The following is a 19,459-nucleotide window of genomic DNA, read 5'->3' on the forward strand; positions in this document are numbered from 1 at the left end:
CGAGTGCCTTGCTAGAATGATTATGTTCACTTAAAATGCTAAACCAACAGTTTGAGTATTTTGTGGTTATAAAGTAAGCACAGCTGAATTTTTATAGCTTTCATACGTTTAATGAGAATATCCATCCTTGAAGCTTTTTACTTGGCTCAGTCTAGTTTGTAATCATATTCTCAGGGAACTTTAGCTTCATATTATACAAAGAATTAATGTCTTGAAAGTAAAGTTTACTTCTAAACATCTTTAGAGAAAGACTGAGGTAACCCTCAAAAGGCTGTTTTCTCAGCCTACAGTTCTGGTGTATAAATTGCAAAATGCCATTGGGGAAGAACAGTCGAGTGTATGATTATCCTATTTGCAGCATATTCCCATCTTCTCATCTGGAAAATTAAATCTGATTATAGCTTGGATTAACATTTATGGTTGTAGGAGAGGGAGATAATACGTAAACTCCATGAAATCAAGCAATGAGATTATATAGCTGATAGTTGATGTTTAAAGGGTAAGCCTTTAAAATTGTAAGATTCCAAAGGTATTCAGTATTTTGTCCTTTATTGCCGGAAACATCCTAGAGACAAAGATTGGATAAGTTTGGCAGGCATTAAATCTAACCTGTTCTGCTTTGATCTCTAGTATGTTCAAAGTAAAAGCAGTGTAGGCTCTTAAGTGAACTGCCATGTGGGCAGCTTCTTTTAAGAGTCCCCCAGGGAGCCCCAGTTATGGAAGTTGGTGACATTTTAGTTAGTATACAGTTATAACACATTTCATACCAAATAAAGCCAGCATGTTTTTCAATAATCGATTAGATAATATGCTATGACTTCCTCTTCAAATGTAGTCAATCATGGGTAAGGGAGAGAGAACCAGAAATCATTTGGAATGATCTGTGTGTGAGGGTGTATGTTTACATACTAGTTACCAATGTGCAAACGAGACCTCATACATAACTACAGCACTTTTATGATTTATTTTGTATTTCAGTTGTAAAAACTCTGTCTACCAGGTTTTCTAGGAACTTAAAGCCTAAGGCAAATGCAAGGATTTTGGAGCTGTATAAAATAATTGATAGCACCTTTCCAGTGAGTCTTACCCAAACTCTTATTCTATTAATTAAACATCCTGTGGTGATCTGGTATATCTTATTAAATATTTAAAAGTATGTATAGTTGGAGACTAGGAAACATGGTTTGTTGAGACTGAAGAAAGCCAGCCTTTCTTTCTGCAGGTCTCTGTTCTCAGGACAGCCATGTTCTCTGCTGGAATGAGATTGTACTGCTGAGAATCCTACACTGTGACAGTTTTGTCTTGTGGCCATTAGGAGAATTGGTGTTGTGAGGACAGACTTAGAGATGGTCATGCTGCTAGAAGGCAGTGTCCTTTACAATGATATGACGTAGAATCTTGTCAAGAACCTCTTTTAGGACTTTTTGCCTAAAAAATGTGTGGGCTCTTAATCAGATGATCTATATTGTCGACAAAGTATTTTAAATACAGATTTTTTTTTTTTAAAATTGAGAAGTGTTTTCCTGTTGGTTGTGGTGATGAATGTCTTTGAGCCCAGCACTCAGGAGGCAGAGGCAGAAGGATCTCTATGATTTTGAGGCCAGCCTGGTCTACATTGTGAGTTTCAGAATGGCCAGGAACCTTGTCTAAAAACAACAACAAAAGAAAAGTATTTACCTGGGAGATGAGATAATTGATTTTTAAGATTGAATCAGAAGAAAATTGCTAAGACAAGAGGTTAAAGAAAAGAGTATGCTGTTATGTTCTTAATTATCTGTCTGAGAGACAGTTCTCAGGGAAAAAGCCTGACATGTACTTACTACTATTCTTAACGGCCACCTACCTCAGCACATTGCTAGCTAGTGCTCTTCTTCTGTGGCGCTCTGATCTGCAGCTTTGATTTTCACCTTAAAGGTTAGCTGGCTGGTGACACTGCATTTGAGCTTCTGAATGAGAAGGTGTTTTGGGACATTAGGAGTTATAGCACTGGAGGGTGGATAAAACATGGATATGTAAATATAAGACTAATGCTGTTTTCCAGTGTACATTATTTTCCATATAAATATATAGAACATTTCATAAAATTCTCCCAGACCATTTAAAACTCAAAGAAATGCAGCTGACGCAATGAAATACATAGAGTACTTGTAAAAACATACAGACATGCAAGTGGATTGCTGCCAGACAGAAATTTAAAGGCGGTTTGCTTAACTGCAGGGTGCTATGTTTTGTATGTGCCATGCTGAAGCTGTTAGTAAGGAGGGTGCTGTGTTGCTTGAGAAAAGCTGATTGTCTTTGGACCTTTTTAACTCACATGTTTCCAATGTCGGTACTTTGGCGACATGGCATCCTGATCAACTCAATGTGAAAAAAGATTGCAACCTTTTGTGCAAAATGGATGTTTTAAGACAATTCAAATAAATTGTTTGCAGTCTCTGTCTTAAATTTTACAAAATGGCTTTCATAGTTTTATTAACTATCACACTGGATCTTTGAACTAATTGAATTTTGTATATTGGACTTTGGTCTTAAAAAGCATTGGCTTAAAAAAAAGTATTGTTTTAGAGAATGTTAAGGACTTATAAAGTTTGGTTTTTGTAAACCTCTCGGGCCATAAAGAACACCAAATAAAAGTCTCATGCTTGAATTGTAGTAAACAATAGTGAGTGTATTGTCCTGGAACATTGTTCTGTTAAAATCTGGGACTCTCACTTTAGGGATGCCCTTGGGCATTTATGTTGCCAACGATTGAAACAGTGTTTACTATAATGTGGTTGGGATGGCCACCTTACTGGCTGCCATAGTCATCTTTACTTTCAGTGTTTCAAACTGAATTCATCTTTTCCATCTATTTTCCTTTCTTAATTCTGTTATATTGTATGTATGAAAAAATCATTTAAAATACCGTTTTAAAGCAATGGGTTTCTTATTCATATGGTTTCTTATTAATAGAAGTTTTAAAAAGAGATTTAAAACTTCGTCTCACATATAAACAAGGAAGTTTGAGGAATATATGACAAATGTTGATTCCTAGTGTTTTTTCCCTCACAAGACGGTGGTAGAAAAATAGGGCCTGTAGCTTTTATTTCTGCTGGTATTTTGTGATTCCCACGAAGCAAAAACTATTGCAAGATAGAAGGCATGCTCTTAAGGATCTAATATGAGGTCATGTGTATGATTTTTTTCTGGTTGAAGAGTTATGTTAACCACATGTAATTTGGGAGAAAAGGTGCAAGTTGTGAGTGACTCTTTCCCACCCTCTGGTTCATTGTGCGTCTCAGTGACTTACAGCTGCTGCTTTTGGGTTTGTTTCTAGACTAAAATGTCAGGTAGTTTTATATGTTTCAGGAATGATGGTCACTGCTTTTTTAGCTTTGCCACCCACCAGGTTTGTTGGGCTGTCTGTCACACCTTGCTACTAACTTTTCTGTTTTTGGCCCCACACAGTTTGAACATGTATGAATCTGAAATGCTCCAGCATCAGATGTTGGCATTTTGGCTTAAGAATGTTCAGCTCATGAAGTCTATGCAAATATTCCAAAAATATGAAAACCTCACGAATCTTTAACACTCTGGTCCCAAGCATTTCGAGTAAGAGATACTATCCTTATCTTGCCTGCCAGCATAGCTATTGCCTTCTGGCCACCTGTTTCAGGAGAGCAGAATCCTTGTGTAGTTCAAGCCGGCAGACCAAAGACAGGCAACACCTTTTCTATCTGGCTCAGGAGGGCAGTCCTCAATGGTGCTGCAGAGGGAGCATTACTCTAGAACTCCCCAGGTCTCAATCTAGACACATCATTAGTCACTTCTTAGTAGTTGAAGGTGAAGGTAAAGAGAGAAGGTGATTTCCACTTGTCTTTTTTTTTTTAAATTTCATTTTTTATTATTTCTTTTATTTTTGAGATTATATTTATTACATCATTTCCTCATTCCCTTTCCTTCCTCCAAATCCTACCCTTCCTTGTTCTCTTTCAAATGTTGTTATATGCATATGTGGCCATGCACGTATATTGCTGAATATGCCTGCTCGGTCTGTACAGTGTTGCCTGTTTGAGTGTTTTCAGGCTCACCATTTAGTACTGGACAACCAATTGCTGTGTTCTTCCCTGGGGAAGGCACTATTCCTCCCACTCCCAGTATTCCTTAGTTGTGTGTCATTTTTTTTGTATGGAGTTGGAGCCTTGTGGTCTTTCCCCCATTCACTTCGTCATGTCTTGTTGTTGTCCATGTTCAGTTCATGTTGAGGCAGTCATGTTGGTGAGACTGTATGGATATAGCTTCTGAGGTTACTAGGAGACAGTCTCACAGCAAACTCCTGCTTCTCTGGATCTTACAACCTTTTCCACAGTGTTCCTTTAGTCTTAGGTGTGGGAGTTCTCTCTATAGGGACTGGGACCCACAACTCTGGTTTTTGATTGGTTGTGGTTTTTTGTGTAATAGTAGCCATCTGTTGCAAAGCTAAGCAGAGAACACACCAAAGAGCCAAAAATGATCTGCATTATGTACCACCTGTATGGGGAACAATATTTTTGGTATTTGTGAGTATTTCTGTTCTTTGGGATAATCTTAGATTTTTAAAAAGTGTCTAATAGCTTTCATGATTTTTAAACAGATATTTCAAAAATTTAAAAGTAGTAAGTAGCTCAATCACTTAGTTGGAGTGCTAATAGTTTTTTACTTAGTACATGTCTATATTAGCTTACAGACATAGTATTATCTTGCAATTATGACTTAAGAATGAAGTGACCCCCTTTAGTAACTCCATATTATAGAGGTGGTCAGAAGAGGTATTTCCACTTTTTTTTGTTTGTTTGTTTTTTCAAGACAGGGTTTCTCTTGTGTACCTTTGGAGCCTGACCTGGAACTTGATCTGCTTGATCTGTAGACCAGGCTGGCCTCTAACTCACAGAGATCCACATCTGCCTTGGCTTCCTGAGTGCTGGGATTAAAAGCGTGCACACCACCACCCCACTCACCTTTGTATTTTTATAGTTTCTACACAAGTCAATTATGTCACGGTAAAAGTCATTTCTTATAATACTTGATTTTGTACTTACAGACCAAAAGTACTGATTTTGTTTTGAAGAAAACTTTCTCTAGTTGTAGCTTTGTTTTCATAAGCACTTGGGGAACGCTATGTTTTATTTTTCCAAAGTGCTGACTTTTACATTTGTTCCTTGAAAGAATTCTTCCCTTGCTGTCCCTTTCTCCCTGGTCTATGTCTGGTACTCAAGGCCAGGCCAGCATCTGTAATGATGAAAAGAAGGCTTGCTGATTAGAGAAGAAAAGTCAAGCAGGTTTAAGACTCATTTTCTTTGGAAAAGTATATTGAGGGTAGTTTGCAGCTGGCAAGATTTTTGCATTAGGTAATAGTCTAAAGTTAACAGTAGCATCAGGCCTTTAAAATTTTTCTTTTTTGTATTTCTGGAGGAGGGCAGTAGGAGTGCCTTACTGAGGCCTTCCTTGCTCATCAACATAGCAGCCTCAGCTGCCCCCTTGGATCCCCTGCCAGGGCTGCTATCATCTTCTGATCAAATATTAATGTGTGATCCTCTGCTTGCTCACTAATCCAAAGCCAATTAATATTATCTGTCAATTATTTACAGATCCTGAGGTGCAGAGGCAATTCCCGGAGGACTACAGTGACCAGGTTTGGAATGCGTAATTAATTTTTTACATGACAAAATTTATTTCAGAGTTGTTCAACATATTATTACTGTTCTCTTTACTGAAAGAGATAAATGAAATTTAGAAAGGAATAGAAGTGGTAATTAGGAACCAAAGACAAAAAGGAAAGCACAGTGAAGTAGGATTGAAAATATTATTGCTAGATTTGGGGTGTTTCCTTCAGAGGGCTATGCACAGCAAGTAAGCAAGAGATTCCACATTAGGAGCATCACTGCCTGTGGGTCAGTAGGAAATTCTTTCTGAGCTGCCTGTGAACTGAAGTTTTTTGTTTTTTTAAAATATACTATTTAAGTAGTCAGGCAGTCTGACCAAAAAGGGAAGGAGCTTTATAACATTTCATGGAATTTTCAGTGGAGACACTGCTTGTTGTCATCTTGGAATAAGAAGGTACCTACAGGGAGAAAGTGGCTTTGACTGTGGGAGGGAGTGCTAAGGCTGCTTGGGGGATCCCAGCACTCTGGAACAATGGCACAAGTGTTGAAGTTCTAATGTTACTCTCCACTATAGTTGGTTCCAGGTTATATATTAAGGCTCCATTTTCTACCCCAAGGAATACTGAAGGCACTTTGTAGCTTTATTTGGCTCATTGCATTTTTAGTTTAAATTTGTAATTTGACATACTTTTTAAATATTAAAAAAAGCATCCTTTACAACAGTGCCAACACACTTTATCCTTGACAACTTTATCAAAAGTTTCACACATGGAATATTGTATACAAAACATGTTCCTAATCCAGTCATTCAAGGTTTTCTGTTACAAGTCCTTGAGTGAGGGTAAGTGTAATGGAAAAGAAACATGCAGGGCAGTGGCAGCATCTTTATGTTGTGCCTGTCCTAGAGAGAGCAAGAGGTCTAATATGCCTTTTTGAAATAGGGGTGACAGTGTGATTAGGAATATGAGCTAACCAGTGCAGTGACATGCTTTGTAACAAGGTGTTAGGATAGAAGAGTCTGGGAGAGTTGGACTGGTTTGCTTTGTGCTGACCTCAAGATTAAAATAAGATTTAAAAATAAATTAAAATCTCACCTCACCTCTCCTTCATCTTCTACTAGTAGAGTTAAAATTTTAATCATGTTTTAAGTTGCTATGAGATTAAATCCTTTCAATTAAACAATATAATCCAAAGACTATATGATTTCAAGAAAATTACCAATCATCTTTCTTTAAGTAATATCTATAGGATAAAAAAACTGTTGCTCGTAATTTACTGATGGTTATAGCTCTTAAGGGAATGAGTGTTCTTTAAGTCTTTTAAGTAGGTAAATAACCTTTGTAATTCTGACTGGAATGATCCAGGGAGGGACCATTCTGTAGGAAAAAACTTAGAATAGCAAGGTTACCATCTGGGTCTAGTCCTTCAAACTGAGTTCTTTACAATTTTCAAAAGAAAAATATGAGTTTCAAAGTACATAACTTTAGAAACTGCATAAGTAATAAGTTTGTAACAAAACTCTAGAAAGTAGAGGTAAAGCAAAAATAAAAGTAAAATTTAAGAAGCATAAAGAAAATATAAACTGTTCTAGTCTTTTACTACTAAGAAGAAACTACTGGAACAATCTGGAGTTTTAGCATCTGTGTTCATTTCTCCTGAGTACATGTGTGTATTCATGTGTTTGAGGAGGGTGTATGTGCATGTACTATACATGTATAGATGTATCCATAGAGAAATCTAGACTGTTTTCTGCACTCTCATTGCAGGTCGAGTCCATTTGACTAATGTGATGTTAACTGCGTAGTGAATTTAGTCCTTTACCTTTGTCAATAGATGGCCTTGCACACATTTCCTCTGTCAAAGTTGGAATGATTGAAATTATAGTGGGCATTTATGAAGTAGGAGCTGTAGTTATTGTAAAGGTGCTCACAGGATAGAGGCATTAGGCTTCTTCATTTTGGAGGAGTGACACAGAACCAGACTTACGGACTCAAGGCAAACCTGCAAGAATATGCACAACACAGTCTTATTTAGCATCTCCTCAAACTTAAGGTATATAATTTCTCTTCTTGACCCCAAACAACTCAGAAAATGAAACATAAAGGCCCTACTTGATTTTTGAAGATATTATTTCCAACTTCCCCAAAATGTACTTGAGAATCAGAATGCTTATTTCTTATTTGCCTTTTAAAATCATTTATATTCTAATAGGCTTTTTTTCACATTATCCTTTGTTTGAATAAACCAAATTATCTGTCTCTTCCATTTTATATATATATATATTATATTATATATATTATATATTATAAAAGATTTTTAGAAATATTTTGTGTAAACTTTAAGTACAGCATTTCAAATATTAAAACATTTATGATGTGGTCCTTAAGGAATTTTTAAGATAATTTACCATCCAGATAGCACTTATTACTGTGCGGGTGTGAACACCCCTGTTCTCTCCTCCCATACCCGCTCCCTTCAGTTTTCACTCCTTATTCGCCTAAACTACCAGAGCTTGTTTTTACATACAGTGTATTTCCCATGTACCCGCACACTTGATCAGAGACGCTGGCTGATGCTAGATGTTTTATTCTGTGTGTTCTTTGTACCTTACAGTAAAAGAATCTGTCACAAATTATTGTGCCTCACTGCTTTAGAAACTGAGAAAAAAGGGAGGTTAGATTGACATCTGTGACTGAATAATGATGACCAGCCTTTTGGCTCTCCTTGAGCCACAAAGCTAGCACTGCCTTTAGAGTGGAAAAAGAAGTAAGAAGAAAGGGGAGGGATAAAAGGGAGTTACAAATCTGTGCTCTCGGAGATGTATTACTGTTGGGCCAGTTGTCTGCATGGTATGATAATCCATTTTGATCTTCTCTGTCTTAATTGTCTGCTAAAGACAAATGGGCAGTAAAAGTTCATCAGTTTCATCTTTTTGCTTCTCGTTTAGAAGAAGAATAAATGATCCATCACTACAGAGGAAGCCTTTCTTTCTGTCACGGAAGTAATGCAGACCCAACACATTTTATTAAAATGTTTTTCCCTCATTATTTCAGTCCTCTCAGCTCTGATAGATCTTACTGTTTCATAAAAAATGTAATCTGAAATGTAAATAAGGGTCTTGATACAGAAAGAAGAAGTAATGAGCAGCCTGAGCCACATTTTAGAGCTCTTGATTGTAATTACTGACAAAGTGATTTCTCTGTGCCCCATTTTTTTTCCTTCCTTAAGTTGTCTATAACACAGTCAGACCACAATGACATCTATGGTTTAAAACCATTAAATCACTGTAGCATTCAATATTTCACTAAAATCTAGTGATTCTGCTATCTGTAAGCCTGAAAATACAGGCTTTGTTAATTCCTGGAAGAAGTACAGTGCTTTTTAAAACAGCAAAAACAAACAACAAAAAATGGGAAAAGCAAGGGCTTTTCAGAGTTCACATTACTTATATGCTTTTGTTCAAAGCTTAACTAGTTTAAATACTAAAAACATCAACATTGGTAGGGTTCTGACATGAAAAGGGTCTTGTACTTCTGGAAAAAAAAATCTTCCAACAGATTATGTATGAGATGAAAAAAAATTCTCTGTCTCATAAGTATATAATAAAATAGGCAGTTTTTTTATAGTTAAGATTATGAAATTGTTGGATTTTGAATTACTTTGGGTTATGGGAAAAGTCTATTCTTTTCAGTCTCCAACAATAAGCAGTAGAACATTCCTGTTCTAGGACAGAAGCATGATAGTAGTGCACTTCTCTCATTCTCAAAGTTAGCATGTTAGTCTGACACTGGAAATAAGAAAAACCATGACTGTCTTTGAATCACAATTTAAACCATTGTTTTGTAGTCAACTAAGTGGATTTGTACTTACGTCATTTTGTTTACTCTGTTCATTGATAATTTTGGGAATAATTGGTAAACTTTATTGTGTTAGTACTATTTTAATAAATACCAATTGAAATAAGATGGAAAATGATAGTTAAATTTGTATGTTTGCAAATGATAATACTTTCATCAAAAGCCCATTATTGGTTTTAAAACAATATGTATTTTTCAGATTAATAATTGGTACTAAGTATGATGTATGGTATAGAATAGTATGAAGTAAAGGTATAGTAACCTATCAGATATTTTCATAAATAGCATTGTGCTATATCAAGTGAAACTGGTATTATACATGATTTTAAAGTGCACTGGTCATAATGTGATTATTTCTTATCATAAAACATGTAGAATTATTAATTTGTTCTCACAGTTGAACTTTTTTTTTTTTTTTTTTTTTGGTTTTTCGAGACAGGGTTTCTCTGTGTAGCTTTGCGCCTTTCCTGGATCTCGCGCTGTAGACCAGGCTGGCCTCGAACTCACAGAGATCCGCCTGCCTCTGCCTCCCGAGTGCTGGGATTAAAGGCGTGCGCCACCACCGCCCGGCACAGTTGAACTTTTTATAGCCCATTTGTTCTAAGAATGGCTGTTAGAGTTGAGGATACTAGAAGTTACTTCATCAAGCTCATGTATATTATGATAAAATAGTGTCTTAGTGGCCCGGAAAGAGAGGTCTGTGTACACCTACCCACCCCTTTATATGAAGATTGCTATTAGATCACAGGTAATTTTTCTTTCCACTGGCCCTGAAATACAGGTTATAATGAAGCCAACAATTTTTATGCATTTATAGAAACTATAAAAATTTTATGGAAATCCTTATATAGAAACTAACAGTGTTTCTTGTACAACTGTATATAAGCCATGTAGAAACATGGTGTATTGGGAAAAATAAAAAAGTGCTCTTTTGTGGTTTCAGATGGCCTATGTGATTTCAAAATTTCACTAAAATCAACTAAGCAAATTTAAAAAATAGTCATCAACTTGATACTAAAAACGAATGCAAATATGTTACATAATTTGGGCTAATTGTGATGGAAATCGTCATATTTAAGTAGTATGTAATTGTTTGAATATGAGTTTTCATGCTTGTGTTGCAGAAATGCTCTGAAGAAAACACTTCCTAAGTTTCTTGTTATCCACAGATAACCTTGGTAAATTGATTTAAAGATTCTGATTAGAGAAACAGTAGAGATAGTTTATAAATGAGTATTATTGTGTTGGTTGGTGGTGGTGCACACCTTTAATCCCAGCACTCAGGAGGCAGAGGCAGGTGGATCTCTTGAGTTCAAGGCCTCTACAGAGCGAGTTTTAGGACAGCCAGGACTACACAAAGAAACCCTGTCTCAAAACAAAAACAAAAACAAATAAATAAACAAATAACAAACGAATGAATGAATAAATAAATGAGCATTGCTACTACCTACTGGTAATTGCTTCATTTTTTAAAATTATAGATTTGTGTTGATTATTTGGGAATCTCACATCATGTGCTCCATTTGAGCTCATCTCACAGTCCTCCCATGTCTGCCCCTTGCCTTTGACTCCTCCTTCAAAAACAAAAAGAAAAAAGTCCATTTTGTGTTGTCTATATGTTCATTGGAGCATGGTCAAAATTGCTAGTGGCCAGAACCCCAAAGAAGGATGAGTCTTTTCTCTGCCTGCAGCAGCGCCAGAAAAGCCATCAGCTGAGGAGAGCCCTGTGGCGGTTGGAATGGGGCGGGAGTAGATCTTCTGCACTCATGCCACTTCCTGCACAGAGTGCCGTGTGCCAGTGAGGGCCAGGAACTAGCTCCCTTGCCCACGGACATTAACACGCTTCAGGCCTCAGTCCGGACATCAAACAAGGCCCTTGGTCATATCTCAACCACTGATCCACTCATGAATCTCAGCAGCTGCATGGATCATGAGCCTCAACATGGTCTCAGGTGGCTCCACAGGCCACTCACATCAGCATGGCTCTCTGAGGCAGCAAAGCCTGAGGAGGTCACCAAGGCATCAGCAGAGGCACAGACTGTATACGTCCACATAGATTGCAGGCTTCATTGTGGCCATGGGCAGTAGCGTTGACCACCATGGGCAGTAGCATTGACCACCGACACCAACTTGGTCTCTGGTGTTATTGCCAGCTGTGGAGGTCCTTGAGGTTCAATCCAGAAAGTGAGCCTTTCCTCATCTCTGACCTCTGTTGTTACCCAGAGCCAGGGGATTCCTAAGGGCGAGCTGCAGGTTAGGGGGCTAAGTCTGAGTCTGCAGAAGCTCCAGGCGGTTGTACATTATCTCGCCAACCCTACTGGCCAATGACAGCTTGTAGACCTATGTTCACTCTCTCACCTGTCACCACTATCACATCTTCAGTTCTGATTCTCTCCCTAGGCCACACACCGCTCCATTTTTCTATCTTTACTACCTCCATCACATATTTGTTCCTTGTAATGTCTCTGGCTGGCCTGGGCTGCTTTGCTTTATTCTTTTGATGTAGACCAACATATGAAAAGTTTCATGTTACTTTGATAAACTAGAGACTAAATATTCTGTTGCAGAATTTCTTAATGTATTGATTGAAAAAATGTTTAATAATATAATTGTATATGTAATTCAGACTAAACTAAAATTTTTACTAAAAAAGGTAGCCCTATTGTTTTTCTTTATATAACACAATGTATAATTTTTACACAAAATACAAAACAAGTGACACTCTGATTTCTTCCTGTTACCAGACAGGAAGCATAAAAGAGGGCTCATCTATTTTAGTCATAATCAGAGGTTCATATTGGAACTGAGACTTGGGGTTTGTGACTCACACAGAGAAAAAGGAATTGTACTTGGGCATACCCCATTTTTCTTGAAACTTTGGAGCTTTCTTGCTTTTGAAGTTCTTCTCCAGACTGGGTTATACTGTTGCCCACTGATGCAGTGGATTCAGATTTGGTTCATTTTGAATTATGAGTTACATGTGATTTTGAAAACTTTTTTTTAAATCAGCATACACAGTATTACTTTTAATTATGACATTTTAAAACAAAATTAATTCTTGTTGATCCTCCCTCCTGACCTACCTCGTTCTCCTTTTGCCTTCCCCGCTTCCCTCCATGGTCTCCTTTTTACATTTGAAACCTTTCTGTCTGTCTTTGCAGCGGGATCTCACTGGTTGATTTTATACTTAGGGACTCCAGTAATCTACCCATCTGCCTGCCTTGTAGCTAGGAATGGCAAGCTCTTTATGGCATTAGATATCATTTGTCTGTGGGTTCATTTGCATTTCATCCAAAGGATTTGCTGAATCACGATGGCGAGCGAAGTAGATTACACTTTAAAACAATTGAACAGCCCAGTCTTAACACTAACATTACTAATAAGGAATTATACTTTCTGCCTTTTCCTCTTCATCACTATTTTTGATGGTAAAACCAGTCTAGGAGACTAGGTTTTAATTGTGCAGATAGAGATTGGTAAGTTGGCACACCATGGGCCAGACACCATGCCAAGAAGGTAGGAAGAAAAGAGCAATAAACTACAGCTGTGGTCAGTAGTAGGCTGTAGAAGTAACTGATGTCCAAAGGTTATTGATACTCATTGAGGTGGCCTGGCCAGAAAACCTGATGGTGGGAATGATGAGTGATGATACCACCATGTATTTACATCCCTGCCCTAGATGATAGCAGTCATCAAGAACAGTACAGAGAAGCGCAAGTAGAAAATATTAGAGAGCTGCCCTAAAGAAATACTTTCTTTTAGATCCCTGTTACATTTGTGCTTTCTAAGATTGGCTGTTGATTTATGGGGTTTTTCACTAACTGCTCCAGTCACTTTTCATATATATATATATATTTGGTTTTCTGGAAGTGTGGGTGGAATTGTAATTTTTGTATACACAGATAAAAAATTCTCAATCCCTTCAGCCTGGTCCCAGACTGAAGGGGACTGTAAGCCCAATAGCTCCAATAGTGCCTTGCTGCAGATTTTTCTTGGAGCAGGGTATTAGTTCCCATGTTTGCACTGTGACTGTTTTAGTGTATTGTATTACAACAGCTCTCTAAATGATTCATTCAATTGAAGATGGATGAATGAACTGAGATCAAGCATCTGCTGCTTTATATATGATTTATTCATTTATTTTTATTTACTAAGAGTTTTGCCAGGTTCTCTTGGGAGTTGTGGTCTCCTACCTCATGCTGGGTTTATAGCCATTCCACCATGTAATCTTTTCTTTTCTTTTTTTTTTTTTTTTGTTTTTTTGAGACAGGGTTTCTCTGTGTAGCTTTGCGCCTTTCCTGGGACTCACTTGGTAGCCCAGGCTGGCCTTGAACTCACAGAGATCCGCCTGCCTCTGCCTCTGCCTCCCGAGTACTGGGATTAAAGGTGTGCGCCACCACTGCCCGGCGTAATCTTTTCTTATATATTGTTATTAGAAGTATTTTTTTGGTTTTATTCTTGCCCCCCCCCAAAAAAAAAAGCCCATTAAAATGAAAATGATGGGGTTGGATAGATGGCTTGATGATTAAAAACACTGGCTGTTCTTCCAGAGGACTCAGGTTCAATTCCCAGCACACATATAGCAGCTCACAGCCATCTGTAACTCTAGTCCTAGGGGAGCCAATGTCCTCTTTTGGCCTCTGTGGGTACCAGGCACCCACATGGTGTACAGGGATATATACAGGCAAAACACCCATACACATACAATAATAACAACAATAAAATAAAATAAACCTTTAAAAATTTAAGTGTCTGAGGGTACTAATAGTCAGTTGGTCTATTTTTAGCAAATTACCCAATAAGATTATCAGTGAACTAGGTCTATTTTTTGATGAATTTTAAATAAAAAAATTTAATTACATATATTTGTTCTGTATATATGTGCCTGTGTGGGAAGGCTAGAAGACAACTCGTGGGAGTCAAGGTTATCCTTCTACCATGTGGGTTCTCTAGATGGAACACAGGCTGGCAAGCTTGACAACCTGTACCTTTACTGGCTGCAACAATTCACTGACTCTGCTTTTGAGAGTTGTAGTCTATCTTGCTTTTAGTTGCATGTGATTGGTTTCCTGTTGCTCTTTGTATAGGCACCTGTAAGTCTGCATTAAGCTTTGTTTGTTTTCATCCCTAAACTGCTCTCTAGTTTGTCCAAGTTTTCTATTTCCTTTAGCATTTATTCGCTCAGCTTTTCTCATGTGTATTCTTTCTAATATCTAGCAACCCAGTGACCCCAAAGTCTATCTTATACAACAGTGGTTCTCAACCTGTAGGTCGTAACGCCTTTCACAGGGGTCGCCTACAGCCATCAGAAAACACAGATACTTACATTATGATTCATAACACTAGTAAATAGTTATGAAGTAGCAACAAAAATAATTTTATGGTGGGGGGGTCACTAAAATATGAGAAAGTGTATTAAAGGGACACAACATCAGAAAGGTTGAGAACTCCTGCATCCACACTGCACACTCTTAATCATCACTGTCATGCTTTAGATAGTGTTCTAAAGCCTAAGTCAGATCACATCACTCCTCTGTGGGTAAAATTCTCTATTATCGTGCTCTCCCTAGTATTTGTTTGTTTTGAGTCACCAGCTCACTGTGTAGTCCAGGCTGGCCTTGAACTTGTAATCCTCCACCTCTGAGCTCTGGGATTACAAGCAGGTGTTTCAATGCTCAAATTCTGTAGTTGGACCTCTTTTTGGTTGCTGATAACTTCAGGAGGTATTTCAAAGCTTGAAGATCGGTCACCAAACATTTGACCTTGATTCAACTTCAGTGCTTGTCTCCTATTATTATCTCTAATACTATAGATGTATACTTCCACCATTTCCAGCATGCTTTGGTCTTTTCCTAGCATTTCTATGCAAATTGTTTTTATGGTTGGGAACACTTCTGCTCAGTTTATGTTACATTGCCTGAGAAACTTGCCCTGACTGAATTATTACTAAGGCAGCCCTCAGCTTAGAGAACACTTGAAACATTTACTCCTCACATTCTGTTGTCTATGTGTCTGTCTCTTTTGTCAGTCTAAATTTCTTGGCATAGAAATGGCTATGGCCAGTGTTAGACAAATGAGGGGCTTGGTGAATAATGCGATCTATGTGAGTGCAGAAGCATGACAGTGATGATTAAGAGCGTGCAGTGTGGATGCAGCTCTGCCATTTACACTTTTGAGATTTCACTTCCTTACTTGTAAACTAGAGATGGTCACAGTAAAGACCTTAGAGGATGTGGGTCAGGATTAATGAATCAAAGTTCATGAAGTGGAAACAAAACCAGAAAACAGCCTAGCATCTAATTGTAACCAGTAACTGCAGATTCTCTATTGTTATTAGATGTAGATTTAAGGTTGGCAAGCTAATGTTGTTTAGTGCCTTTATCAGTTGTTCAGGCTGAGTTTAGTAGACGACCTTTGCCTCTAAATTTCCAGATCTCTAGAAGAATCTGGAAAATTCCTTCTTGATAAACCTATACTGTTGAGAATGAACTTTGAAGTCATAAAGGTGATCACAAGTGATTTGCCAAGGAAAGAAGAAGCGATCAATGGAAAACCATTCTTGGATATTTGTGTTCTGAGATGTACTAAAAATGTAAAAGGTTTTAAAACGGTGACGAAAGGGTTTCAAGTGGTTTAACATTTTCATTACAGTTATAAAATCTCCATGTCAAGACTCTGGTGTTGAAAACCTCAGAAATTTATTCATAGGTCCCACCGTCCTTGTAAATGAGCCTTTTTTGGTTGTGCATGGGCTTTGAATTACTACGTTACCTTTCATTTTGAAATGCTTATATATAGTATGGTAAAGATTCCTCTGGCTGTTCTAATGTCTAACTAACTTCAGTTAGTTTCAGATTTTAAATGTGACATAATAGGAAGGTCCAGACTGTGGGCATGGGGCAGGGGTTGGTGAATGGAAATGAAAGGAATTTATAAAATGGTTGAGATTTTGTGTGTGTGTGTGTGTGTGTGTGTGTGTGTGTGTGTGTTATTGACTTTGAAGAAAATTATATTTATTAAGGATTATTTATTAACCTCTCAACCTTGAAAAACATGAGCTGTAATATTTCACATTGCTTTTATCCATAAAATCTTCTTACACAGCCTGCTTGCCTGGTAAATACTGACTCATTTTAAAAAGTTGTGGTTTACAAGTCACCTCTTTTGTATATCCAGTTACACTTGAGAGTACTTTCCTTTTACTGTGACCCTATTTATTTTATTTTAAAAAATTTGAAAATCATTTTATGTGCATATATATTTTGCCCACATGTATATCCATGTATCATGTTCCTGGTTCATATAGAGGCCATAACAAAGTGTTAGACTTTCTGAAACTTGAGTTACAGAAGATTTCGAGCCTCCATGTGGGTACTGGGAAGTAGATGTGGCTCCTCTAGAAGAGTAGCCAATGCTCTTAACTGCTGAGCCATATCTCTACTAGCCCCTACCTTGGCCATATTTCTGTCAGAAAACCCAAGACACTTAACACTTACTGGGGTATCTTCCTCCTCCAGGCAGGAAGCTGGGATGCTTGCTTGCTTTATGTCCCAGGCTCTCGGACTTGGTCTTGGACCTGGTACTGTGCATGGTAGTTTTAAGATTCTCGCCCCCCACCCCCCAGACAGAGTTTCTCTGTGTTGGTGCCTGTCTTGGATCTTGCTCTGTAGACTAGGCTGTCCTCGAACTCACAGAGATCCACCTGGCTCTGCCTCCTGAGTGTTGTGATTAAAGGCGTGTGCCACCACCACCCGGCTCAAACATAACAACTAAACAGTGTTCATGCTGTGATCATCTGTAAGCCCAGAATTTGAACAAGGTAGGACAAATAAATAACATGTTTATGAAATCCCCATTTGTTACACAGGGAAATAAAGCATAGAGAAGGTTTTGATGCTCCCTATGGAGTTGATGATACCTGAAATTGTATGAAGTCCTAAAACACAAATAAATGTTTAGATGAGGAGCCTGGAGTCATGTGATTGAAAACTAAGTCTTCTAACTTTCCCAGTTTCTCCTCCAGTCAGCTAGGTGAAATAGGCACTCTTTCTTTGTCCTCCAGACAACTGTAGTCTCAGTCTCTCTCTCTCTCTCTCTCTCTCTCTCTCTCTCTCTCTCTCTCTCTCTCTCTCTCTCTGGCTCTAATACACCACAGTATTAACCTAGGACTCATAAACATGAAAGAGAACACACTGTACATAGAAACATAGTATGAAAGGAGAGCAGGTTGCTCCTCCCTAAGACTCTTCAGCACAAATCTTTGATTCCACAATGGCAACTGGGAAGTAAGGTAGGTGACCTGGTGTAGAGGGCTGCTCCTGCATGCTATAGCATTGTGTTTGAAACTGTGGAGACAGAATGCTAATCAAATAAGGTGATTATGAAGCTAATTTTATTCACGTCCAAGGTCAAATTCATCCATAACATATGCACGAGATTAGTAATTGGCTCACTGAACATAGTAGAACTTTTAGTATAAGACTCCACTCTTAGTTTCTTTTTAATTGCCACTTCAACCCTCTCAAGAAAACAGATGACCACTGGCATATGAGAAACGAAATTTGGGTAGGCTGGTTTCATAGTTAGAAGAAATTTACGTGAATCTAATTTTTGAAATTATCTATATAATCCATATTCTTAGACATAAATGATAAGCAATAGAAATTACTAATACATTTATACTGGCTTGAATGATCTCCATTTCCTTCATTTTTCTATGCCATGAATAAATCTTAGCTTTTAAAGCTTGAATTTCCTATAAATTCAAGTCTCTGGTTTGCCAGCTATTTTCACTGGTTCTTGTAGGAACTCAGGAATAGGAAGAACCCATGGAGAGTAGTCTGAGTGCCTAGAGCTTGGATGGGCTGAGAGTGAACTTGAGTTGGAAAGTCATGTGTCGGTGGGATGCTAAAGGTCTCACCCCCTCCAGTGAGTTGTAGTGCATGATCATGAGATCCACACTCCTCTCTAGGATGTAGGATCCCTCATGCTGTGTCCTCTGCCAACCCACTCATTTTTACCTGCCGTCCCCTCCCTTGGTATTGGGTTTCATTTAAGTTCCTGTGCTGAGGTCTCTTGCTCCTGCTGCTGCTTTTCCCTCCCCTTTTCTGTCCCTTTCCCATTCTTGTCTGGTGAATTCCTGCTCACTCCTTAAATCTCCCTCACTCATTCACTCTCTGAGAAGTCCTTCTTGATCCTTACATCTAAATTCAGGTCTCTGCTATTTTGTCTAGAGCTTTCTGTTGTTTTCTCTTATAGCTCCTGTTTGAGTGTGTTTGAGTGAGCATTCATTTTATTAGCTTCTGTCTCTCCAGCTAGATTTTCCACTCCATGTGGACAAGGGCCATATCATACCTAGTCTGACATCCCTGGCTTCTAGCAGTACATTGTTTGCTACTAAATAGCCTGTTCAGTAGCATGTTGAAATGACATTCTTTGGGAAACATTGCTGTTTACTTCTAAGATAGTCTTAAAGCATACTTGATTTAAGAGGTTGCTTCACCCTCTGTCATGTTTACAAACACTTGGAAAGGTTTCAGGGACCCAAAGGTTTTTCTTCACAAGTTATCTTGAAATCCAATAACCATGGTGAATGCTTGAGTCTTAGTCACATAAATGGACCATCTGCCCCCAGCAAGAATTAGTGGTATTCTGAAAGCTTTTCTTACTCTAATTGAGTGAAAGGCAGAGCTGTATAGGAGTATAGATTGTGAGCCTGGATCTTTGACATGCTGAACTTGGAGTACCTGTAGAACACAAGACAGAATGGTGAACAGGCATTTTAATAGGGGCCTAGAGCTGGGGAGGTTGTCCATCTCGAAGAGAGGGTTCAACTGATGCATTTACCTGGTGAGTATAATGGAAACTAAAGTGTAGGTGGAGGAGGCTGCAGAGAGAGAACGAAGGGGAAGTCCTGGGAAACAGATTTCACAGAAAGGGGTTGGAAAGGGGGCCAGAAGACAAATAGGGTCAGGAAGAAGG

The 19,459-nt window shown here is 38.2% G+C and overlaps 1 protein-coding gene across 11 annotated transcripts in view; it reads left to right on the forward strand.

The window, feature by feature from the left end:
• Dennd1a (DENN domain containing 1A) overlaps positions 1-19,459 on the forward strand; it is a 503,183-nt gene that overhangs the window by 134,923 nt on the left and 348,801 nt on the right. For 7 of the 11 annotated variants that reach the window (XM_052724298.1, XM_052724295.1, XM_052724301.1 and 4 more), the window contains one exon: positions 5,607-5,650. The exons of the other annotated variants lie outside the window; for them this stretch is intronic. In XM_052724298.1, the coding sequence (XP_052580258.1) occupies positions 5,607-5,650 (44 nt within the window). The remainder of the gene's footprint in view (positions 1-5,606; positions 5,651-19,459) is intronic. 11 annotated transcript variants of the gene reach the window in all.

Source organism: Peromyscus californicus, unplaced genomic scaffold (genome assembly GCF_007827085.1).
Source record: "Peromyscus californicus insignis strain IS unplaced genomic scaffold, ASM782708v3 Scaffold_7__1_contigs__length_154581171, whole genome shotgun sequence".
In the NCBI taxonomy this organism is placed as follows: domain Eukaryota; kingdom Metazoa; phylum Chordata; class Mammalia; order Rodentia; family Cricetidae; genus Peromyscus; species Peromyscus californicus.